The following is a 25,418-nucleotide window of genomic DNA, read 5'->3' on the forward strand; positions in this document are numbered from 1 at the left end:
AGAGCCCGTTCCGGCAGGAACCGCTCGCCTACAGAACGAGCGCGTAGTGATACGCCTCCTGTGTTTTTTCTTGCGGACTATTACGTAGCTTTCGCTGCGTTGCACCTGATGTATGAAACGGAGTATAAGGCAAGTTTCAAGAGAAACAAGTCACATAGGCATTGCCTTTAGTGTGGCGACCGACGGATACAACCTTCGAGAGCACGCGCCCAACGACACGGCATGTAGCCGCAGTTCCGTCCTCGCGTTTGCTCTGCGTAATAAATTTTCGGCGGTACATCAAAGTATGACCAATCCCAGCCGTATCAAGCAAGTCGACGACAAATTCGCAACACTTGCCGCACTGAATGCAGCGGGCTTACCAACGATGCTGCCCGCAAGAGCGGCGGACACCCTGACCGTGCGCTCGGCGCTTCGGAATTGATCAGCGCTATAGTAAATAGTCTGTTCGTGGAGCAGTCTTACTGTCAAACTTTCTCAGAGCTAAGAGAGATGTAATCTCGGCGACGCCTTAGCAGCGGAGCGAGCACGAGGTCGGATGAGCTGAGCCAAATATCGGCAGCTGCAGGAGCTGCTAGCAGAAATTCGCTTGTATCGCAGTTATCCCCAGAATCTCATTGCAGATCAGCGATCCTCAGTAAGGGTTTTTTTTTTTTTGCATTAATTTTTCTAGTCACGTATTAATTAAGAGATCAACAGAATTTCGCATGCTTTTTTTTTTTTTTTTTCTGACGGTGGCTCGCAAACAATCCGCCGGCACCGGCGGATCTGCGGCAGGCGGTTTAGCATGTTTCGTGAGTGGAAAGCTCGTCGACACAGCATCTGATTTCAACCGTCGCCTAGCACTTGTGAGGCCAAACTCTTCTATCAGAACCATCCTGTGTTGGTAGCAGGCCCGCGTGAAGTGTTCCGAGCATGCATGCTTTCTCGGGTGCGGATGGGGCGCCATATCGCACGATTCAATTTGTCGCGAAGCTCTTTTTTTCTCGAGAAATCGGTGGTAAATCACTGTGTTGTATTTCGTAGAATTACTCGTGCAGCCAACGACACAGCATCGCTGCAAAGGAATGCATTAAAGTGTGAGCTGAAACTTAAATACCGTGAGACAGTGATTTCAAGACCTATGCTGTTTGCAAGCAAGCTGTCGGCCGTGTCTGCGTCGTGCCAGGCTGTTTCTGAGTAGCGTAGCGGTCGTCTGCTCGAAAACCCCGGCACGACTGTGACGTCATCAAGCACAGTGTTGGCCATAAAAATTTCCTGTCTGGCAGCGCGAGTAGCGGGTCCCGGAGCACTATCTTTAAAATTACCTTGCGGGAAAACTAAAAGGTCCTCAACAGTGCTTTTTGGAACACGTAATCAAGACGTTGAGAAGAACGTCTGATGAAAATTTCGTTGATATCTGTGAGCACTGAAAAATCGTCGGAGTTGCCCTGAGATGTCACTTCTGGTTATAAACATGATCGGCTGTGACGCCATGATGGCGTCACAGCCGATGACGTCACCATGTGATGACGTCATAGCTAGTCATTGCAATTACTCAGGACTATTTAGTCATGATTAATGACTAGTTATTACTAGCTAGTGACTAGTCAGTCATTAGTACTGGAGTGACTATAGTTAGCCATTAGTTAGCACTGCTTAATGACTAGTTAGCCATTAGTCATTAGTACTACACCACTGATGACCAACCTGCTTCGCTCGACGTGGCTGCGCATGTGCACAGCTGGCGGAACGGTGGTGCCACGGCTCAGCGCGCAGCCACGCTGAACTCGCGAAGCGGCTGCCGTATATAGTGTAGCTCTCGCTATAGAAAAGGGTACCTGAGCCCACTGGCTTCAACTTCACTGCTGAGCTGCTGGATCAGGGCTCGTTGGTCTTCCAAGCTAGTCATCAAAGCATCCCATCGTTCAAAATGCTTGCTTTGTGTCTGTAGGTTATTTGGCATTTTCACCGATCGGAGCGCAAAAATCTTCCTCGACGCGCCACAATTCACTCACGAACACAGCCCATAACGTGATGACACCTTTTACTTGTAAAAGCTGCGTTTTCCGTTAAAAGTATCGTCTTTGACATGACCGTATACTCTGACCGCGGATATGGTATATCTTCGCTTTCCGCTGCTCTACCTGTACACAAGAACTTTTATTCTGAATGCTTTCAACAACTCCCACTCTGCGATTGGGACATGGTTGCCTACAGAAGAACAGTAGTAAGACCGGTAACGACTCAGCGACACAAAACGCCCTGAACACAAACCCACTTCGGCGTCTGGATAAGGTGTGTTTCTTTCATAGTGCTGCAACTCGCATCAGGTAAAAAAGAGATTTTCATTTTACATCGCCTGGTCTCTAGACTCACATATATGTGGGTGAATGCGGAAAATCTGGCGAATTTGGCAATACGGTGAAGCATCGGTCTTAAAGGAAATATTAAAAAAAAAAAAGGAGGGGGATGGGAGATCGAATTCGGTATGCTGTCGTCTCAAGAATGGTGCAGGCTTTTATTGCCCGTGTGGCCGCAGCGGGCTTAGTGCGTTCACACCGGCGGAAGTGCAACGCGGACATGCGGAAGCTGAGTCACTGGCGCGGAAGCACTCTGCAGGCGCTTCCTATAACTTCTGTGCTCATGGTACACAGGAAAAGCCACCGCTCCTGCGGGAAACGTATCGTAGCATTTCCGTACGCGCTAGTCATCTGGAATTTTTAGACGCCCAGACTGCGCGCCTCACCCGTCCGAACGCAGTGCCGTACCGTTCTGGCGTGTTCCGGTCACGATACCGTGAGATGCGTTGATGACGCGCCGGAGCGGCGCGCTTGTTTGGCGCGCGCAAAGATCTCGAAACAAATTAAAAAAGAAAAAGTGGTCTCCAACGGTTGGCCGTCACACGGACCAAAAAAAAAAAAAATAAAAGCAACGGTAATAGTCATGCCATAGGATGGTAGTCACCCATGGAGTGCCGAGCGCCGCAATACGCCGATCACGACGCCCGGACGTCACGCGTTCAGCTTTCCTCCTTGCTTTCTTCTGTTCACCTACTCTTACCGACACGCTTTCGCGTCTGCTTTACGCCTCTTTGACTAACCTCCTCACAGTCACAATTAGGTCGACGCTCCACGTTTCAACGCTACTGTGAAACTAAATACCGGCGCGATCAACGGGAAGGGAGAGCGTTCTATCAAGACAATGATGATGGTGGTGGTATAGTGCCTAATAGTGGTGGTGGTCTAGTGGCCTGAAGGATATTTTTGCAGGTAGTGAACGCACAATCATGTGACACGAAAGTGACGTAGAGTTCTGTGTGTCCTGTCGACGTTTTCTTTTTTTTTTTTTTTGTAATTTAATTCTACTGGGGCAGTGAGAAAAGCGCTTGGCCGTCGGAGCGCGGCTTCAAGCTAGCGAAGGGAGAGCATCTAGCCGTTCACACTCAACAGCACGCACGCTTTCTTCTGTATTTTTTTTCTCCTATTAATGGGGAGAGGTTGAAAAATGGTTTATATATATATATATATATATATATATATATATATATATATATATATATATGTAGTGACGTATCCGAAAGCTAAGTAACATCTTGTATAATTTCACAGCTTAAAAACATCAACGTTTGCGCGCAAGATGCACTCATGCAGTTAAAGTTATTTGCTTTCTGCCACTACAAAACTGCATGTTTGTAGGCGCGCGTGCGTGCAAATAACTCATGCGCAGGCACTCAATATATTTGCGGCCCCGCATAAGGTCGGTACTCTTGCACGTTTTCATTGTAGTGAGGAAGCAAACTCACAATCCCTGCAGCGCGCTGCGAAATAGACTCGCGACTCGAAGTCCCATGCGTCGCTTCGAATATAACACCCGCCAGACCACCGGAAGAAAAAGAACGAAAGCAAAAGACTGCGAAAGCACTAAATCTCGCTCACCCATTCCCCCAGGGGAGGATAATTCTGTTTTTCTGCTGCCCATAGTCATGCCAGCACTGCTTGGAGCCATGGGGGAAGGGAGAAGACTGTGTTGGAGGAGGAGCCATGGCGTGGACAAAACAAACTGCCGCGAGTGCTTCCTCTTAAAAGAAAAAAAAAAAAGAGAGAGAGAGACTCCGCGAGGTACGCGTACGTGACGTGTAGGCTACGTCACCCATGTGTCACGTGATTGCACATCGACGACCTGCAAAAAACATTCTCCCCTAGTGGGAAGTCCCTTTGTAACGGGGACACCTTGGTGGAGTCCCGGCCGACTGTTCAAGTCGCGACGACATCTGTCGGGCGCGACCAGAATCTCCGCTCCTGAGAAGCACTATAGTCGCCAACTATTACCAGCTGAGCTGGCTTTTATGCCTATTTTGCCCTATTGCACCTCTCCGGAGCACCCGTCACGAATGACCACAGACTTGTCATACGTGGTTCGAGTAGCGGTTACTTCGTATACCACTGTCACATGACTGAAAAGTAAGCGTCCCATTTCGTGCACTGCTCGCATAGTTTTGCTTCAGCATGAAGGAGGCAGGTTTACTACTCACGCTGTCCAAGTGTATGGGACAGTGGTCGGTGTCGAAGTTCTCGTTCTTGCACTCGTCGCGATGGGCGCACCGGTCCCCGCACCAGCCGCACCCCAACGGGTCTATGCGGCTTCGCATACACTCCGAGCACTTGTTGTAGATGCTGCACGAACCGACGGGAAACCGCACCACCTGGGCAAAGGAACATACGAAACACTTTTCTTTAAAGGTGGTCAGTTTGGTAGCATTGGCAGCGGAGTCAATAAATGAATGCACTTCGCATACTTGACCACCTTTCGGCCAGCGTCAAGTGGACTACTTCTAGCCGGTAAGCCTTTATTGTGCAAGTACTGTCACGCGGAAAACGCTTGTACTTTTTCAGCCAGTCAGCATTTCGTCTGTGACGGCGTGACGTCACATGGTGCATGACGTGACAGCCGTCGGAGCATAGTGGAATGGCTCTACCGCCAACTAACTAGATGTCTGTAGACAAACGCCAACGTTGATTATTCAACAGACTGACAACTATCACTGTTACTTGTCTGCACAGCTGTGAAAAATGGTCACAAGGTTTGTTTCTTCTGTTGTTTCACTCGCGTTGGAATTTTTTTTTTCAATTTCTGACAGACGTTGCAGGCCATCTTGCCTTTCAAGCCCACTGAAGGCTTATGCCAGCGTTATACAGTAAATTTAATTAATTTACACCTCAATGCACGCTACTAGCTGTCACAGCAAATTTACAGTCTTCCAGCTCCCCGCGTACCGTAACTGCACACGATACTAGATGGCCTCGGTAAAGTTTGTCCACAAGGGCTTTTTATGCCTAGATTTAGCGCCTTCCGGACAAAGAACAAAAAAAAAATATATATAGCGCTAGCAGAATTGATAACTTCAAAACACACTGAATCTAGCACAGAGGTAAACTTAAAATCACTCAAGAAATAGCGGATGAAGTGCATATCACACAGTACTCAAACTGGCGTGATCGTATTTCACGGAACAGCGCTGAAAAAAAAAAAGAAAAAAAAAAAAAAAAAAAGGCTGCATACCTTGTCACCCAGCAAGAAGTAGGCGTACTTCCCGTTGCTGTCCACAGCCGTGCTCTTCTCAATACGAATGCCTTCGCCGTTCGAGAGGTCTTGCGAGAAGAGCTTCTTTGACGATTCGCCCTTCAGCCAGTACTGAAAAAAATAAAAAAATTAATTAAAAAAAGAAGAAGAAAAAGAAACGGTGCCTAAAGTATGCCTCATTACGTCCGCCAACGAACAGGAGCACAATGCATGAGTTATAACAAGCGAGTCCATTTCGTTACAAAGGAGATGCTCGTGTCAAGACCTTTGCAAAAGCAATTGTCATGCCAACGTAACCTTTCGAGGCGATTTCATTAACACGAACTCTAGCGAATTTTTTTCAAAAAGCTCTTGTGTGTCACCATATCACCGTATAGACCGATGAGGGCACCTACACGCCACATGCACAGTGGACGCGGTGACAGCTCTCAATGCGTTTGCAATAGTTGTAAGAGAAGGTGTTCTCATAACTGCGTGAACAATCATCACTTTGCTGTGCCGCAGAGATTACAAGACAGCCTTACTTTTGGAATATCTGCATGAAATAAAACGCAGATGACAAAAATTGAAATTGCTAATCCCGCGTGCTCTTAAAAAAAAAAAAAAAAAAAAAAAACAGATTTCTTCGAAGTTACAGTAAGAAGAGAATACAGAAAAAAGTCCCATAGCCACAGATTACGTCGACAGTTTCGCTTAGTACTGCGGTCTTCAAAGTTAGCATTAGAGAGCGTGCGTACGTCACGTGGATACGTAACATCCCACCTATCAAAGTGCGTCGCAGAGTAATACCTGGTCAAACGCACGCGGTTAGCGAAATGTGCGTACCAAGGTCAGCCAAATTAGCATTTGCAGAATTGAGCTATGTTAAAACGGCCAAGGGCCGCGCTTCCCGTTTCTATGACGCGTCGCCGGCTCCGCAATCAAGCACGTTTTAGAGCAAATGTTTAGTTACAGTTTACTCAAAGTTGAGGTTATTCGGCGAATCTTGCTCTACGAACCGACGGCACATCATGTCACTGGGCATCAAAAGGGAGAAAGAGCAAAAATACTGCTAACTCGGTCCACTTCCGACCACACGGTTACGCAAACTTGAGCTCGTGCAAATCGCGCCTCGTATGACAAAAAAGCGCAACCATCCATACCAGATGCAAAATTTTCTCATTGTGGAGCATTTTCATCTGAGGCATAGCTAGACTTAAGCGCTACGCCCAGTGTTTTTATTATTATTATTATTATTATTATTATTGTTATTATTATTATTATTATTATTATTATTATTATTATTATTATTATTATTATTATTATTATTATTATTATTATTATTATTATTATTATTATTATTATTATTATTTTCGCTACAGTGGAGATGCAGGCAGACATGGCCACCAACAAAGGCTGATCAAAACGTGGAGGTTTCGCTCAAAACGATCGATATATATATATATATATATATATATATATATATATATATATATATATATATATATATATATACTAGAGATATCAAACGTTTTCAAGGCAACTGATTAAAAGAGTAGTATGTTCAAAGAGTCGCACAGAAAAACTTAAAACATATTTATTTCGACGTTTCGGTCGTAGCACGGCTTTCTCAAGAATGGTTTGGCAGCGAATGAGAAAATGAAGGGCAAAATCGGCAAGAGGGGCGAAAAAAAAAACAACAAAACTTAGGGGCATTTCGCCACCACGCGAACACAAAAAGGGGGCGAACACAACAAAGAAGCGGATGCGCGCGCAATAAAGGGGGAAACAAGCAATCAACAACCAGGGTTGGTGGTAAACAATTCAAAATGGAGACAGGGCGTCTCGATGGGTGTACACATTTGCTTTAAGTGCAGGTGTTTGCGGCGCCTTTGGACTGGTAGGGTGCAGCAACAAGACACAGGTGCACCATAAGGCCGATAAAGCATGTAAAAGGCATCCAGGAAGTAAAACAAAGGAGAACAAGGAGGGAAAAAAAAAGAAGGAAAGGAAGCTAAAGCGATAGGGATAAACGAAAATATCACTGTAAACGCTGTCTATACAACTTTCTTGAAGAAAACACGCCATATGGGTTTGATTTGTATGTGCGCGCAAAAAAAAAAGGGGGGAACGAGCAATCAACAACCAGGTATATATATATACAATATGTTCTACCGGTCCCTTGCTTTTTTTACCATTCCGGCGTGCGATTCCTCGTGAATGGATCACCATATTTCCACTAGCAAAGGCAGTCAGTCACGTCCACCTGCTTGTCCGGTGAAGAGAAATTAGATTACCAGCCCAGGGACAATTTCAGTGCCACTGTCAACGCAACGGGCAAAGCGTTTACGCACCGAATTCACCTGTTTTCCACCGTTATCGACTTAACCTAGTAATTCGAAAACCAACCCTGTCGCAACTTAAGAGCTAACAGAGTGGCGAAATTCTGACTCTGGGCCCTCATGCACAGTGAAAATGCTTCACAAAAAAAATAATAATAACACACCTTGTAGAGAAATCCCTGGTGATCGCCAACCCATATGACAGTGACGCTGTTCTGTTGCATGACTGTGACGGATGTCGCAAGTCTCTCGTTAAGCTTGATGGTCCCTTTACCGATGAGAGGAAGCATGCCTTCGATGTAGTTGTTTACACCGGGAGAGCACAGGAAGGATCCGTAATCGGTTGGGGTCTGGGAAGTAGCAGGACAGCATTTCAGCAATGAGCACAACGCTTGACTGTGAGCTAACGCAGACAGAGAAAGCTATAGGAAGCCGACCCTTTATCCTGCTGACCTGAATTAGAAGTTAGTCGAAATAATACGTCATTCATGAGCTCCGAATTATGTAGAGGTCCTCTGTTGCAATAGATGCCTGTATACACTTCTAATGCACTCCAAAGCTAGAGGCTCAAAAAGCAAGTTCAAGGGTGGTTTTCTTTAACGCCCTCGACAGCTTTAAAAGTTGAGCTCGGCCAATTTTTTTTTATCGGTATTTTATATATATGCGCAAATGCTCCGTAGGCAATGCATTGCCGTTCTTAAACTGATTTCACATTTTACTCGTGAATCAATGACTGCTATGGTTCTCTGTCGTCATCCGCGGCAGGTGTCACCCATTCTGGAGCATCCAAAACAAATCCGTAAAGCAATCTGATGTGCTTAACTGCAAACTCGGCAAATGTAAGAAGGAACGTATCACTAAGCTAGGAGCTTGATGTAAGAGAAGGAACAACATTACTCACATAACGGGCGCATTTCAGCTCCGCCTGGGTGTTGTGGAAGAGGCGCGAGAGCTTGGCTTTTTCCTTTCCTTCGTTGCAGCTCACGACTGTCTCACGGAACGCTTCCTCGACGTGATTCATGTCAAAGAAACAGAGAGCAGAGCCCTCATTCGGGTCGTTGACGTCCAAGCGACCGCCGAAAGGACTTCCGAAGGCCACGGCTAGAACCTTGGCCCCCGATTCCGACGGCCCGAGGGAGGCGCTCGTAGCGATTGTGAACCGCAGCCCGTCGTCCTTGGGGCATTGTATAGGGATCTCCATGTAAGTTAGGAAGGAACCGTCGCCTTCACAGACGCGTACGAGCCGAGTCTCGAAAGTCTCCAGAGAGGCACCTTTGTTCTGGACCGTCACGAAGTAAGCGAAACCGTTGTGGCTGAAGCCGTACACGTACTGGATTAGGTACGACTTCTTGAAGCGCTCGATGACGTTTACAAAAGACACTTCCGTAGGTTCCGATGAGCGAAGGCCGAAGTTTCCCGACTTTTTGAAGATCCTGGCAGACACAGCGTAAGGGTGGTATTCCAAGGGCCTACCGTCGTATGTGGACCCGACGAAAAGGACCGCCTTGTTGCTACCTGTGCCGAAGAAAGCGGCGGTGCTTTTTTTCGAAGCGAGGTAGTTAACTACGAGCTTCTTGTCCATTGGTTTGCTGATGTTCAAGTCGCGCAACGGCTGGTGCAAAGAGCACAAGCCCTGAGACGTGGTTCCGCAGGCTAGCACGATGGGAAGCGGTCCTAGCTGCAGGAGAACCCTGTTGTCATTATCTGTATCCGTCCTGCTATGGCTGCACTCCAGAGGCTGGGGTCGACAGTCCACACTGTCACTCTCCGGTCCAGTGGTATAAGTAGCGTCGAGTGATAAATTGTCCGTGGATAGCTTGTAAAGGGCATTGCGCCCACCCACTACTAATACATCCACTTTGCGGTCCGTTGTGAAATATAGCACGTTTTGCACAGGTCCACCGGGGGCCTGGAACTCCCTTATGTCCACTGTGCTTCCACTGACCACGCACGCTAGCAGCGTCACACATCGCAGCAGTGATGTTGGCAACCATCTCGATTTCCCCTGGTGTGTCATTATGCAACTCCGACGATCACGACAGTCGCTGAACGTCATAACCGGTAAGAAACGATCAGAGAAGTCTTGGCCATATCTGGAAGGCAAGGACAAAGTTTAAAAATAATTAGTATATTTCGAACACGAAGCTACACTTTTCTTCACGTTCAAACGAATAATTTTTCAGGTATTTGCAGTAACGCCGTGCACATCTAATCTGAACAAATGAGCTCACAAAACAGCCTGCTAAAAGGTAAGGGCATGCTGATGCTGTATGTAGTATGCTCTTGCAAGACTGCCTTTGTTCACAATCTATTTCTTTTACGTGGAGCATCTTTCTTGATATGTTTCTGGCTATAGATTTATATGAGATCACTCTAATATGATCCGACGTGTGTCGTTAAAAAAGAAGCACATTTCGCTTTGCAGAAGCGCGTTCTAAACAGTCAGGGTACCTTGTTTCCTGAAGCTTGCTTGGTACACGCTTGCAATGTGCACGGACTTGAGATAAATCTCAGGCAGCAAATATGACCGTCGTGTACGGTGTTTTGGGCTACGAGAGACACCGTAGTTAAGGGTACTAGAATAATCGAGGCCACATGATATTGTTTAACACTGACAGACATCACAAAGTACACGCTGCAGTGGTTATTTATATCATCCCGGCTGGAAAAGCTCAAATCAAAATTATGACATTTAGAGAGTTTTAGCACTGTGTATACCGTTTGCCGTTACCTCTTTCTCCGAACGCTAGTCGCCAATACGCATGCGCACGCAGCCCCGCGATAGGCCAGGAGTCGGAACCTGGCCTCATATGCGCACGCGTGCCACGACTGGCGACTGCGGTAAGCGACAGTGTAACAGGTGCAAGCATCTGCGCGTGCACACTGGCGGCCGTGTGAAAAAGAGAGAGCACTAGCTAGGCGGTATATGCGTTGTGCAAAGAACTTTTCTTTTTCATCACAGCTCTGACGTTGCCATATAGCCCACATTGCAGTAGGAGGTTGGATGAGGGTACGGCAAGAACGAAGGAATTTAGGCACTGCCATAGTGACGCGCTATATCTGTGCCGCGGCTGTGAAAGGTGCTGCCCGAAGCAGCGGTGGCTGCGTTGTGAGCTTGAAGTGCTAGTGAAACAAAGAGTATGGTGCAAAATAAAGAGTGGTCAATAACTGTGTGTGTGTATGCCCAGAGACTCAGATATATATATATGTATACACACTCACACAAGTGAAAAATTGCTTCATACTGTTTACAAGTTTATTTTGAGTCACCGTTTCGGCAGGAGCCCTGCCTTTCTCAAGACTGAGGGTACATAGTGTTAGCAAGAGGTGATACAAACAGAATATGGGCACATACAGGTGAACCATCTGGGCACGCACAACACACACTTACACACACATGCGCGGAGAGCAGGGTAGGCCCAAAGGGTCATCCACCCAGATGACTCCCGGCGGCCGGTGCCTTGGGTGGATGACCCTTTGGGCCTACCCTGCTCTCCGCGCGCGTGTGTGTATGTGTGTGTTGTGCGTGCCCAGATGGTTCACCTGTATGTGCCCATATTCTGTTTGTACCACCTCTTGCTAACACTATGTACCCTCAGTCTTGAGAAAGGCAGGGCTCCTGCCGAAACGTCGACTCCAAATAAACTTGGAAACAGTATGAAGCAATTTTGCACTTGTGTATAACCTCTAGCAACCAAGGACGTCTATTTACTTATGCTATATATATATATATATATATATATATATATATATATATATATATATATATATATATATGCATGCCTTTGTAAAATTCTTTACCTCAAGATATCTTGAACTTAAAATCTTGAAAGACTGCGCTGAAAATCTACATTACTTAATGTCGTAATCATCGAGTCTTTCTTCTTTTCTTTATTTATTTCTGTGGCGACATCTGGCGAAGGCTAGCGACGTGGGAAGCAACGAGCCGTGTTGCGCAATCGACATGTGCGCGACGCAACGATCCCACACTGGCGCGCTTTCGGCCTCCGCAGAAGGGAAACACCGGGCGGCATCTGGGCGCAGCGCCGGAGGCCCAGATTTCGACAACGCCTTGCGCGGTTCCGCCTGGCCGGGGTCATCGACTCGCGTTCAAGTGCTGCGGCATCAGCGTTCCGGGCAACAAGTTACAAGTTGCGGCCGAGCTGCTCCTCCTCCCCCGCAAGACCCTGATAGTGCGGTGGACCTGAAAGCGTCTCGTCAGCCCCCCTGCATTCGGTGCTTGTGTTTGGATAAACGCCGATCGCACGCAATCAGTCCCCCACAGTTGGCCGCAGCACGGCGCGACCCTCTCGCAGCAACTACGCCAGGGTGCCTCGAATATGGCCGGTGCCGAGGCGACAACTTCGAGGCCACTGCTTCGACAAAGGGATATGCGAGACGTGTGTCAGTGCGAAGTCGAGCATTCCCTGCGTGACTGTGCCGTTTGCAATGCGGGTGACGATACATCGTCAGCGCGTTTAACCTAATACGCAGTGTATATGAATCGTGTCCAGACAATGGCTAGCGAATGAGTACACGATGCGAAAAAGGTAGCATGGGCGATGTGTCCAAAAACGAGGAGTTGCTGCACCATCGCGGGACAAGCAGAAGAGAGAGAAGAATAAAACAATAACAAATGAAGATAACAGTATAGGGTGAGGCTTTCCTCTCGTTCCCTGTTCCATTTCTTTCTTTCCGGGTTCCCCCCCATCATCTGCTAAGCAGCTAAGGGAGAGGAAAGGAAAACAGGAGAAAGAAGATCCCGGACGGTCCAGATATGCCAAAATGCAATCGTGTTTCAAATGAGACGCTAGGATACCTTATCGTCTCAGGGTCCGAAGAGCAAGCTCCACGTTGTTCGCTAGCTTTCGCAGAGCCCAGCTGCACGGCACTAGACATGAGGCATCATTGAATGCAGGCGCCCGCGCCTACAGCCCAGGAGAACGGTTCCGCGAACAAAGATGGAGGCGGCGGGGTTTTGGTGCTCGCAATAAAGCCGGGCCGGGGATTCCCCTTTTAATAGACGGGCTGTTCAGGAGGGTCCTATAAATATGCCTTAATCCACGTTGGCATTGGCGCACAAAGAGCTGCTTTGTACCGTTGGCTGAAGAAACGAAGTTGCCCGAGGTGCTTATGTTGATCGATGGGGCATTTTTGTTGCTTTCGGGGAGTCCTCGAATGCAACAAAAGTTGATTTCATTTCGTTTTATGAAACCATCAAACACCCACAGAAAATTATGGTGGCGTCCGCCCTTTAAACGAGCCCTCTTGTTTTCTTCCTGTGTTCCTTTACTTTCGTGGAATATTTCGATTTATTAACGGCCTAAATATAGTGGATGATAAGCGCAGCCAGTCCCCCAGATAGAGCTGAATAAACCACACGTTCAAAATAAGGCTATGGTATGGCAGCCTACGTAAGCCTTTGTTTCACCGACCACCAGGCGGGATTCATTCGACCATTTCTAAAAATAGAACATGGTTCAGATCCTAGGAAAAATTTTGAACAAATAAAAAATGTGCAGGCGATCATGTGATGCTCTAAACCAGTAAACCTACGTTGAAAGCGTTCGTTGCACGCGTCGATCTTTCCTTCATCGCTTTTCCATTGCGTTCCTGAATTTAATTTCGCTGTCGCTTCGTTCCGCTACTCCGGCCGACGAACATCGGCGGACAACCTCTGTTGGACACTCTGGCGGACAGAGCACTGCGGATAAACCTTGACGGACACACTTCGGCGGGTAATTCCTGTGGGCAAAAAAAAAGAGCTTGACTATCTCATGCGGGAAAAAATATGGTGGCCGACCTTCGGTGCAAAAACTGCGATGACGGACAAATTCTAGTAGACAAAATACAGTGGACTAACTTACGCCCCAAACTTCCTGCGTTAAAAACTCTAGTGGGTGTAAACTGGCGTACGAAGTAACCTGAACGAATTCCGGTTCATGAACTTATGCGAACCCTTATGGGAAACCTCAGCGGGCCAACCTCAGCAAGCCCAGCCTCAGCGAGCAAACCTCTGCTGGACTGCTTCCGCGGGACAGCTTCTGCGAGACATCTTCCGTGGGCCAACATGGCGGGCCAATATAGGCGGGCCAATATAAGCGGGCCAACATAGGCGGGCCAACATGGGCGGGCCAATATATGCGGGTCAACATACGCAAGCCAACTCTCATGAAAAGACTCCTACTGGAGACATCCATCGACAGAATCCTAGGAGAAACTTTCGCGGAGAAACTGTGACGAAGAAACTTCTCTATTCGAACAAGAAGGGAAAGAATGTATGTTATGATAGGATGCAGCACACTATAACAGCACTGACATATCTGAGCCCAAGAATGCACAAAATAACAGTCTTGGTGACGCGTAGCTAACAGCGCGCAATTGTTTGCAAATGCATTGTGGTCTATCAGCGTTTGACAAATGATACTGTCCTTCTCAAGAGTGTTGAGCGACGCATGTTGTCATTTGATAGCTGCACCACCGAAGATTTCAAAAACAAAGTGCCACGATCTTTTGAGCGATGCAGAGAATGAATCACATGACGTCGAAGTGAGTGAGTGAATAAGTATTTATTGAGTCGGCAATAAGTTCGTCATGCTCCTATTAAATATCGACATAATTTCTTTGCAGGAAGCTTTTATCACGACAACGTTAGGCGGGTATAAGTAAAGTAAGTTGATCAAAAATTCTATTTTTTTTTTATTTTGTTATGAAGAACACAGAAGCGTGCGTGGCAGAGCGCTGCGCCATGGAGAGAGAGAGAGCAGAACTTTTTATTGATTCCAGCGGATGAAGCGGCTCCGGCCCTCCGTCGCTTGGGATGGATGGCGGGTGCCCCGCCTCAGACGCAGGCCGGCAGACGTTGTTGGCCGGCGGCGTCCCAGGCCAGCTGGATGGCGGCTAGCTGGAGCTCAGGGTCCGAGCAGCGCAGCATGGTCTCCCAGAGTTGCGGCGTCAGATTTAGACCCCTCCCGGGAGAAAAGGGGCAGTCCCAGAGGATGTGTTCGAGGGTACCTCTCCATGGAACATAACAGCCAAAAGCCACGTATTCTGGTTTAAAAAAAATATATTTAAAAAAAAAAACAGACGCGGGTGTTTGTTCGCTCATTTTTTTCGTATACTATGCATAATTTTATTCACAATTAAGGAAAGGTGTGTAAAATACCTATATTTTCTGACAGAGTTTTAACATCAACCTTTCCCCAGTAGAGGTCCTTACATAGAACATTGAAGACTACTATTTTTGGTTTTCGTTTCAGATCCTTTGGTCAGCGCGTCGTCGCTTCTGAAGGTGCTGACTCCACGTCATTGTGCCTTACCCTCACATTAACGACTATGAATCGGGCGCGGAAGAGAAATTTTGCGGAAAGGTATCCGTGATGAATAAAAGAAGATCGAGAACAAAAAGCGAGAAGCAAATAATGTAGTGTGCCTTCTGAGAGCGTCATCAATGAGCACTACCGAAAGTTCCGTAAAAGCAATCTTGTGGCATACTGCTACGAAAACAGCCTCCCAACTGCTGTTAATGTTTCCAGCTTTGTTTGTTTGCCGCCAGGCCTTCTGAGCAGTCCCTGAACGACTCAACCCCAAAACAATGCTTGTGGTTGACACCATGAAGATTGCCACCTATCATATGCTGTTGATTAATTGATTCAAAAACGAAAACCTGTTTTTGAATCACTTTGCACCACACAGGTTGAATTGCGTCAGATTCAATGTTCTCTATCAGCTTGCATGATAAACAGTGTGTTGAGTACCAGAGCTCCATAGTTCCTCCCCTTCCCCCCTAATGAAAAACAAAATATAAGAAGGACGACGCGAAAAGAAAAGAAACAGTAAAGGCCTTGGAGAAGATGAAAAAAAAAAGCAAAAAAGTGCATGCATTTTAGCAGTTTTTGAACCATTCTAGAAAATTTGGAACTATAAAATTACGTTTCTCTCGAAATGACATTTACGAAATTTTTGAAGCGTTATTTTGATGCGCCTTTTCCCACGCCCTGTTCATCCAGCTGTCCTCAATTTTTCTCGGGTCATATTCTATTGCCTTGGCAATATTTTGAACTTCTTTCAGCTATTTGTAATTATAGACTCCCGCTAAAGGATATCCTTGGTATTTCGCGTAATGTGGCGACTTATGACTGTATGGTAACGAGTATGTGTCAGGTAATAGACACGCGACTTAATGAATTAGATATCAAGCAAGTTGCCACTGCTTTAAAAGCAGCATTGCGTCCGACGCAGGCGCATATCGATAAAAAGCGATGCAAGCACAGAGGGATCCGGAGACGATGCTTCACATGGCTTGCTACTTAGCCTTATTGCGGGGCCGGGTCGGATGCAGAGACGCTGTGAAATCAGTGACCTTGTTATAGCTAGAAGTGCACGAGTTTTACGTGCACGAGGATCCATAAGGGGAACCACAGATGGAAGCCATTACCACTGTCACGTCATGTCCGCAAGCGTCCCCCAAAGTTTTATTAAGGCGAAAGCCTTTATTGCCTCATCGTTGTCGTCAGCAAAAGTGCCACGCTTTAGCGGCGGCTCTGATTGGTCGAGACGGGATGACGTCACGGAGGTATCGACCATTCACAGAGCGCCACCACAGTATGAGCGAATGCGTGCCTTATGTGGCCATAAGGTAATCAATGAGCAATTACTAATTAATGACTGATCAATTAATTAATTACTAATAAATAACTAACTAATATCTACTTATTTAATAATTAATGCCAGTTGCGTAGTTAATTACTAATCAATGCCGGGCACCCGATAAAATCAACTACACAACGGTAAACGTACAACAACTGCGAAGATACAAGGAGTGCGATCTCGTCGCTGCCAAGCAGAATTCACTGAATAAATGCTCTCGTAGAATGTGAAAGAGTTATCGCTCGCTTTACTCGTAGCAGCATTCATCGCTACATGCGCAACAGTCGCGTAGCAGAATGCAGCACTAAGGCTTTCGTCTTTCATCACTTTAGTCGCCAAAGTGTCCTCGATTTTTTTTCTTTATTATCCTCATCGCATTACCGCGCAAACATGGCTTACCAGTTATTGTTTTGTAAAGAAGTTACTATGTACACACAGATGGCTGAGAGAGGACGAAGTGCTTCTGGTGGTTTAGCTTGTAGCTGTCTACAAGCTCCTGCCCGCTACCAGTGCCTGAACACCCTCCTAACAGTTTCTTTTTTGTAAAACCCTGAATTATTTACATAAACGTTCATTCATTCATTCAGTCGTCGACTTACGTTGACACTGCAAATTTCAGGGCAGTAACTGCGTATTGGCAGTAAGTTTTTCTTAGTTTTTATTTTACTTCCACCTCCCCGTAAGAAACAAATACCACTGTCATTTCTTTTTTTTTTTTTTAAGCTATCAATATTTCACCCACTCATAAAAAAAGCACCCGGATTTATGTTAATACCACTCAAAAGGAAAGCGGACGCAGAGACTGCGCGACACGGGCGTCTGGTTTCATTTGAAAATTTTATTTGGAGAAAGCGAAATATATGCGCGCTTATATAGAAAAGCCCTATAACTTGAATGAAAGATCAAACTGTGTGCGCTCAAAGCAAAGGTTTATTATTAACTGCGAACACGACAAAATACCTTTACCCAATCTTTTAAAAAAAAAAGACTAATATCGCTTAGAGATGTAAAAATAATTAAGAGAATGCGAGTCGTTCTGTCACACGCTGACAGAAAATTGCACGCCATGGCGTTAACTATACGCGGTGCATCCGTTTCTGGACGAGGCGTTGACGTGTGCAATTCTTTGGAGTCTCGATGGACGGCCTCCGTTTCGTCCGTTCGGAGTGATAACGCGTCAGACCGTCAGGCATACTAGCGGCACTTTTATCTCCATTCCCTCGGCAAAACGAAGATATCTGAGCTGCCGTGTACCGTTTATCTGACGAGCAATTTTTTTTTTTTTTTTTTTTTTTTTTTTTTACAAACCCAAAAGTCGCTATGGGACGATAGCACAGAAGACACTCAAAGCATTATTGCGCCGAACAGCCAGAATAAGAGAAAGGTCATACTAAGGCGCGAAAGATTGTAGATATAGGCTTCCAGGGAATCATACACAGGACAAGAAGCACAATCGTTTGCGCGACGCGTTCACGGACGTCAAATGCAGGCGGCAGCGTCTCGAATGTCGTGGGCCCTTCATGGGTTGTCTTGACGAGTACGAGAAAGCGGATTACTTTCCCCAAATATTTGTAAATCTGAGTTCTTGAATCGAAAGATAAAAAAAAAAAAAACTGTCATTGCGTATTTGCTGGCAGCTTCGGAAACAACGCTTTTCCATTAAAAGGTGTCGTTTTAGTTCTATTCAGTTTTCTTTTTCGTGAACATACGCTGTACTAATACGAATGTAATTCCCCGGAAATAAGTAAAAGTGTTTGCGCTAAGGTCATATACATGAGAACGTAAAGTTGCGTCACTTCGCTGCGGCCAGCCAACCCAGCCAACCCAGACAAGATGACGTCGATGACGTTGTAGGCTCATAGTAAATTATGACGTGTTCACATCAAGCTGCTGACGAGCATCACTCTACTAATGCTCGTCGTGACCCCGGAGGTCCTGCTTGGTAGGAAAATCAGCAGCGGAATATAGAGGAAACGACTTGAGTTGCACGAAGGGAGAATCGCACTGTATGTTCCTGCGAGTGCTCCAAACAGCACAAATCACTGGCCCAATAAGTGCACTTGCCAACATAGTACCAATATTCGACCGACAGCCCGTGCCACATTCGAACAAAATTCTATAGTGCGACCTCCACGATTCGCTGCGCATTTGCGTGTGATTTGTTCACCAGACGCCTCCAAGCAAAAGAGACGCGCCTGCGTCTCACCTTTCCGCCATCTTGTACCGCACCTCGCGATGACTAACCAGCTCCCCTCGGACACACATATATAGTTGCGCAGTCAGCGCTGAGCTGAGCTTCTATTTTGGCCTTGCACCGGTTTCTCCAGCACACGCTGCAGAACTGCTATACGCGCCAGTAGAGTCCTTTAAAACACCTACTCAACTTCTTAGCCGAACTACCGAACCCAACGACTCGGTTCTCACTAGTGTATATGTTCGCTTGAAGAATAAAAAGATGCTGTAATCGATTCTCAGTAAACACAGTAGGTGTACGTATTCGTACCACACCTCACGCAAAGGGCTGACCAGTTTTGTTGCTGATTTGCTTGCTTTAGATAAACACGTGAAGTCGCGAGTTTTGGGAATGTTTAGTGGTGTGACATACGACATGATTTTGCCTTCAATTTTTCGACTTAGCTACTTTGATATCCCACAATGTGCTGCTCTCATTTACAACCTCGACAAATGCACGCTTTGACCCAACAAGAACGACGTCGCCATGCTGCGTTTTCGAGACCCCAAGCGTCACATCAGCGTAACGACGCTCATCTCTACCCAAAACCTGACCCCCAAATGTTTCTCCTACAGCCGGAATTCCAAGAATCCGCCCACGTTTCTCGTTCTAGATCGTGGATGACGTCATCCCGAAAGCTTCCCCTCCGATTTTGTTCGTTCACCTCTCTAAACACCGGCGCCAAGTAGTACGCGGCCGCGGATTCAGGTTGCACCTCCCAACCGCCATCTCCTATGACTGAACAGCACCCAGCGGCGATGACCAATCGACTGCGCCGGCAGCAAAAGCGGACGCCGCTGACGTCATGAGCCAAGAATGAACCAAGGTGCGTGATGCTACTCCTGAATGAGCCAGTAGGACGGTGAGGGTGGGGGAGGAAAGGGGGGAGGAGGCCTTGTTTCTGGGCTGGCGCGCGTCGTCCACGCTCGCGTTTCACAAGCCGTTAAGAACGAAACGGAAAACAAAATCAAAACAAGGAGGACAAAAACCGGTTTTCCTCGCTTTACGCTGGAGCATGTCTTTTCCCCTTTCGCTCCAACGGGCGAAAACTTGGTAGCTTGTTCGTCGTAGGAGCGCATGCCACGCTTGCGTTCTCAAGGGCGCAACCAGGCAGACAGCCGCTGTACATACAACACGGCGGTTGCGCGTTCGGCGGTAACAAAACAAAGAAGCCCATCGGCAACGTCGGCTAGCGGACGTCGCAGCCGCGGCGGAACCGCGGCGCACGTCCGGCCGGAAGTGGAGCTACCACACGGACGCTTGTATCTGCTTTTCGACGGCGAACGCAACCCCCGACGACGAGGGAATTTCGTGACCGCAGCTGCTCTAGTCTGGAGTCCGCGGGCCTTGTGACTGCGAGCGAAACGATAAGCGAAGATGTTCGCGCGCTGCCGCGAGCGAAGAATAGTCGCTGCATGCACAGCACGGCGCTGGCCCAGATAAAATGGCAGCAAATGACGATATGCAACTGCGTGGTGAACGGAAAGAGAAATGGATAACGAGCATGTTGACGAAGGGAGTGAGGAAGCTCCCTATCGCGTCCGCCGATGGCTGCAAGCAAATGCTTACGACAGATTCGGTTATCCTGGGGAAAACACCGCGAAAGACGACGTTACTGTAAGCCAAGAATTGCAATGAACGGCTTCGTTTGATTTGGCTTACGGCGTTTAACGACTCAAAGTTATTACTGCTGAAGGATCATCGTATCTTAAGCTTTCAGATATAGTTTGGACCTCATGGGGCGTTCTTTAACGTGCAATGACATCGCACTGTATACCGTGTCCGGCACCTTGCATTCACGTCTGGGAGCTCCCGGCGACCACTGAGCTACCGCAAGAAAAAGGAGTGGAAAGGGGGGGGGGGGGGGGGGGCGCTGAGTACCATAACACGATATCGGCTTCAAAGTAAGGCGTAGATGCCCCTTGATAAAACCAAAACATTATAGATCTTAGACGCTGCGGCCACGAATTGGAAGTTACTGGCAAATCTGGAATAAATGTGTAAAAAAAAAAGAAAACGAACATTATCATTACAAATATTTTAACATAGAGTCCCTATGGACTGCCCATCGAATGCCTAAAGAACTTTTTGTTAGGTTTCGCCCGCCTCTGAGACGAAGAAGCAATTAGCGGCAGCTCTGAAGGAAGTTTTCCAAGGTTTTCAGGAGTGTCCAAGAAAGAATTTGGCTGCGACGTCCACGGTTGCCGCTTACCCGGACAAAATGTATTTCACAGATGGATATCGCACAGGAAATCCATTTTAGCTAAATTACAGTTTCGGAGCCGTTTTCAATTCAGTGAACGACTCTCCGGTTCTGTTGCAAGCCAACTAGTATTCATTAGAATGAATTCCGTCGAACCTGCAATGCTAATCCAGTCGACGCTCCTATCTTCACAGTGTTGTCGCGTCTACTCCTCGAGAAATGAGTGCCAACATCACGTCTCACTCAGGAACGTGCAGTGTTTAGTAAAAGCCCGCAAGCTGATGGCGCGTGAGCGAAGCTGCCGTTCGTTCCGCTATTAAAGGGTTTTCTGTGGTCCATGGAGTGAAAAAAAAAAAAAAAAGAGCCAAGAAGACTGCGTGTAACGAAGCGCCAAGAAAAAGTCACGGCGCCCACATTGCGCAGATCACACTGCAGATAGCAGTCCACTACGTTCGCTAGAGATGTAGGAAGAGCTGAAAAATAGGCGCCGTTTTTATCACTAATCAGAAGCTAAACGAAACACAAAGAAGACATATCCTTAGGATGCTTCTTATGTTTGTTTACTTCATCTTTCGCTATAAATTAACCACATCTTCACCCCCTGACCTCGGGAGAACTCGAGCTGACACCTTCCTGCTGTTGTAAAACTGTAATAAGTATTTCTCGTCACCGGGCATGACCACAGTTCGTGTCCTGCAGACTTTCTGATCCTATGTGCCATGAATGCCACAATTCAAGGATGCAGCTAGACGGTCAATGGCACCTGATAGGCATCTACCGACACATGATTCAAGCTAATTAAAGCAGAGCTAAACTGTACTGGAATACTCTAGTACACTTTAGCGTAAACAAGGACCAGGGGTAAGTGGGAAAACCGGTGTTTCGGCAGGAAGGGCAAGCATAGAAGGTGACTCAAGTTGGACCATGATATCGTCGGCACCGATCTGTTGAAATCCCCGACCTGAGCTGCTTCGTTTCGCCCCCTGGACCGAAGATCAAAAAGGAAGGCGACTCTTCCGGACTCAGTGCTTCCGAGAATAAAGGCGGCTGCGGCAGCACCGCCACGACTACAAGGTGGCGCTAGCTGCAGCGGAGAAACCCTGCACTTAGACAGGGCCAGGCCAACTGGGTTCGTTCCTTACCCCCTTTGAAAGCTGCACTTTTTGATTGTTTTCTCACAATCGTGACTCACTCAAGAAGCGCCACACGAAAGAGCACCCCTCTGTTATTATACTACCGCGAGCGTGACCGGCACAATTTTTTTTGCTTGTTATTATTCCGTCATAAGCAGAGAGAATAATCTTTCTGGTCGCTGGAAGAGTTCCGGTCATTACTGCCAATCTCGCCGCACGCTTTCGGCTCAAAACGCGTCCGCTCAGCACGAATTATAGTCACAGACTTGGAATCACCTTTGTTTCCTTGCATCAGAGAAATTCAGTGAAAGCCGTTGGGCACGCGCTCAGAAGTCCGACGATTCATCGGCAATCGTCAAATCGCCGGGAACAACGGCATTGTTTCGTTTTCTGGACCTAACCTAGACAGGATGCGATGTCATACAATGATGTCATGGGACAGAGGCGAAAACGTGCTTTCAGAAAGCTCATTAGGGTATCGTGATCGTTAAAACGTCGACGGTTAGCAGATTGCATGCATCCCTTGCATGCAATGGGCCTTAGGCAGCCTTGCTAAGAACAAAGCTAGCGGAATTGATGGCATTCCAGCTGAGTTGCTTCAAAACCTCAACCATGACGCTGTTAACGTTCTGCATACATTATGTCAGAAGATTTGGACAAACCTGCAGTGGCCACAGGATTGGAGGAGGTCAGTTTACATCCCCATTCCAAAGAAAGGCAGCGCCAAAGATTGTTCCAACTACCGCGCGATCGCGCTTATTTCGCATGCTAGCAAGGTGATGTTGAAAATCCTCCAAGGTAGGCTGCAGCAGTATGTGGATCGGGAGCTTCCGGACGTGCAAGCTGGGTTTCGCAAGGGCAGAGGAACTAGAGAACAAATTGCCAACCTTCGCTGGATCATGGAAAAAGCAAGAGAGTTCCAGAAACCCATCTACTTCTGCTTTATTGATTATACGAAAGCGTTTGACTGCGTGAGATCACAGCAGATTGTGGCAAGCTCTCCAAGAGATGGGAGTTCCAATTCACCTCATCTGTCTCCTCAGGAACCTGTATGAAGAGCAAGAGGCCACAGTCAGAACTGGGCATGGTCTTACTGATTGGTTTCCGATCGAGAAAGGAGTGAGGCAAGGCTGCATACTGTCGCCCTGCCTATTTAACCTATATGCAGAGCGCATCATGAGGAAGGCCGGTCTGGACGAGTCTTCAGCTGGAGTGAAGACTGCTGGAAAACGTATCAACCTTAGATGTGCGGATGATACCACTTTAATGGCAGAAAGTGAAGTGGAACTCAAGAAACTTCTGATGCGTGTACAAGAAGAGAGTGAGAAGTTTGGGCTTAAACTGAACATTAAAAAGACAAAGATCATGGCGTCTTGCCCTATCAAGTCCTGGAGCTTCAATGGACAAGAAGTCGAAGCTGTGACAGATTTTCTCTTCTTGGGCTCCAAGATTACCTCGGAAGGAGACTGCAGCCATGAAATTAGGAGACGCCTGCTTCTGGGAAAGAGAGCAATGGTTAGCCTTGACTGTCTAGTAAAGAGCAGAGACATTAGTCTGCCAACCAAGATCCGTATAACTCGTTCTATGGTCTTTCCAGTTGTGATGTATGGATGCGAGAGTTGGACTGTGAAAAAGGCTGACCGCCGAAGAATTGACGCTTTTGAATTGTGGTGCTGGCGAAGACTCTTGAGAGTTCCTTGGTCTGCCAGAAGATCAAATCAGTCGATATTGTCGACGACCATAAACCCCGACTGCTCATTGGAGGGTCAAATTCTAAAGTTAAAGCTCAGCTACTTTGGTCATCTGATGAGAAGCCCCCGACTGCTCATTGGAGGGTCAAATTCTAAAGTTAAAGCTCAGCTACTTTGGTCATCTGATGAGAAGAGAGGAGTCGCTGGAGAAAGATTTGATGTTGGGAAAGGTTGAGGGTCGCCGGAGAAGGGGTAGGCAGCGAACGCGATGGTTAGATGGCATCCTCGAGGCACTGCAGATGAAGTTGTGTGATGTTAGGAAGATAGTGAGAGACCGGAAAGCGTGGCGTGACATGGTCCATAGGGTCACGAAGAGTCGGACACGACTGAACGACTGAACTGAACTGATGCATCCCTTGGAGTAGCGCTTCTTTTCTCTGGGCCTAGAAATCTGAATGATTATCACGTAAAGATAGCCCGAAGAACATTACGGACAATCAAGAACACGTTTTCACGAGGCAACCATGCAGCTAGGCACTGCCCTGTAATAACCCGCTTTTGCTTGTTCAGTTTTTCACGCAGGTCACTATTGTTGCAGCCAACCTTAGCTTCATGTAGTCGCTAAGTTACCATGTCGGATCCCCATCTCTTAAGAATTCCCAAAGCAGCATTTATTTAAGAGTAAAACAGAAGAGTACGAAATAAAAGAGAAATAAACCAGTACACAGCATTAATTCTCTTTGGAGAAGCTTGGCAACTCTTTAAAAAGTTGATAAAAGTCGTTTCTACAGGGCAGGTCCCAGTCTGTGTCATCTCGGATAAAAGATAGCTAAGCTCGGCGTGTGTCCCTGGTACGACCATCGAACTGGGCACATAATGCCACCTCGAACCCGACTTGACAACGTAGTGGCCGCCATCTTTGGTACCAGAAAGCGCAGAGAAAGCACAATGTTCTGCTATTCCGCTTATTGCTAACCGGTTCCCATGTACACTGGGGGTTGCGGAAGCTAGCTCCTCTACCCAAAAGTGGCGCCCGTGCACCGTCGAGCAAATTATCTGGGCGATGTGGTATGTGGTGGTGGAAAGCATTTATTGCAAAAGGAGAGGCTGATTAGGGAGCCACCCCTAGTGGGCCGCTCCTCTTACAATACTAAGTGAAATCCCTTGTTCCGGGACTCCATTGGTCTGGGCCGCCACACGGGCTCGCTGGACCAGCGCTTGTTGTGTCGCTAGATCCAGGCAGCCGAGCAGGGCCGCCTCCCGGTCCTCTCAGGTAGGAGAAGAGAAGGATTTAGCTGGCATGCCCAGACCACCGGAAAGGTGTCAGCCATCTCTCCACAGAAAGGGCAGCGGCCAGGAAAGGAAGGGCCGAAATGTTTGAGTACTGCGGGGCATAGTAGAGTATTAGTAAAAAGTCTAAGAAGTATTCTTTCGCCCGCTTTCCCTAGCCCCTTGAGAGGAGCCGGGTACTGACGGTGCCAGTCTCGGTAATAGGCACAGATTTCTTGAAAAGTTAAGAGGATGGGTGTCCTGGTCCAGATCAGTAGGGTCTACGCCGGGGGCCCGGTTAGTGAGTGCGGGCGGCCGAGTTGGCGGCCTCATTCCATAAAGTTTACTCTCTCTCTC

General features: G+C 47.3%; 1 protein-coding gene across 4 annotated transcripts in view; it reads right to left on the reverse strand.

The window, feature by feature from the left end:
• Positions 1-25,418, reverse strand: part of LOC146208611 (hepatocyte growth factor receptor-like) — a 76,816-nt gene that overhangs the window by 41,208 nt on the left and 10,190 nt on the right. For all 4 annotated transcript variants that reach the window (XM_084595340.1, XM_084595343.1, XM_084595341.1 and 1 more), the window contains exons 2-5: positions 8,785-9,976; positions 8,048-8,233; positions 5,542-5,673; positions 4,514-4,684 (exon numbers count right to left, since the gene is read on the reverse strand). In XM_084595340.1, coding sequence (XP_084451466.1) covers positions 4,514-4,684; positions 5,542-5,673; positions 8,048-8,233; positions 8,785-9,939 — 1,644 coding nt within the window. In that variant the 5' untranslated portion in view covers positions 9,940-9,976. The remainder of the gene's footprint in view (positions 1-4,513; positions 4,685-5,541; positions 5,674-8,047; positions 8,234-8,784; positions 9,977-25,418) is intronic.

The sequence above is a fragment of the Amblyomma maculatum genome, chromosome 1, assembly GCF_055883805.1.
Source record: "Amblyomma maculatum isolate TAMU_Amacu chromosome 1, ASM5588380v1, whole genome shotgun sequence".
NCBI lineage: Eukaryota > Metazoa > Arthropoda > Arachnida > Ixodida > Ixodidae > Amblyomma > Amblyomma maculatum.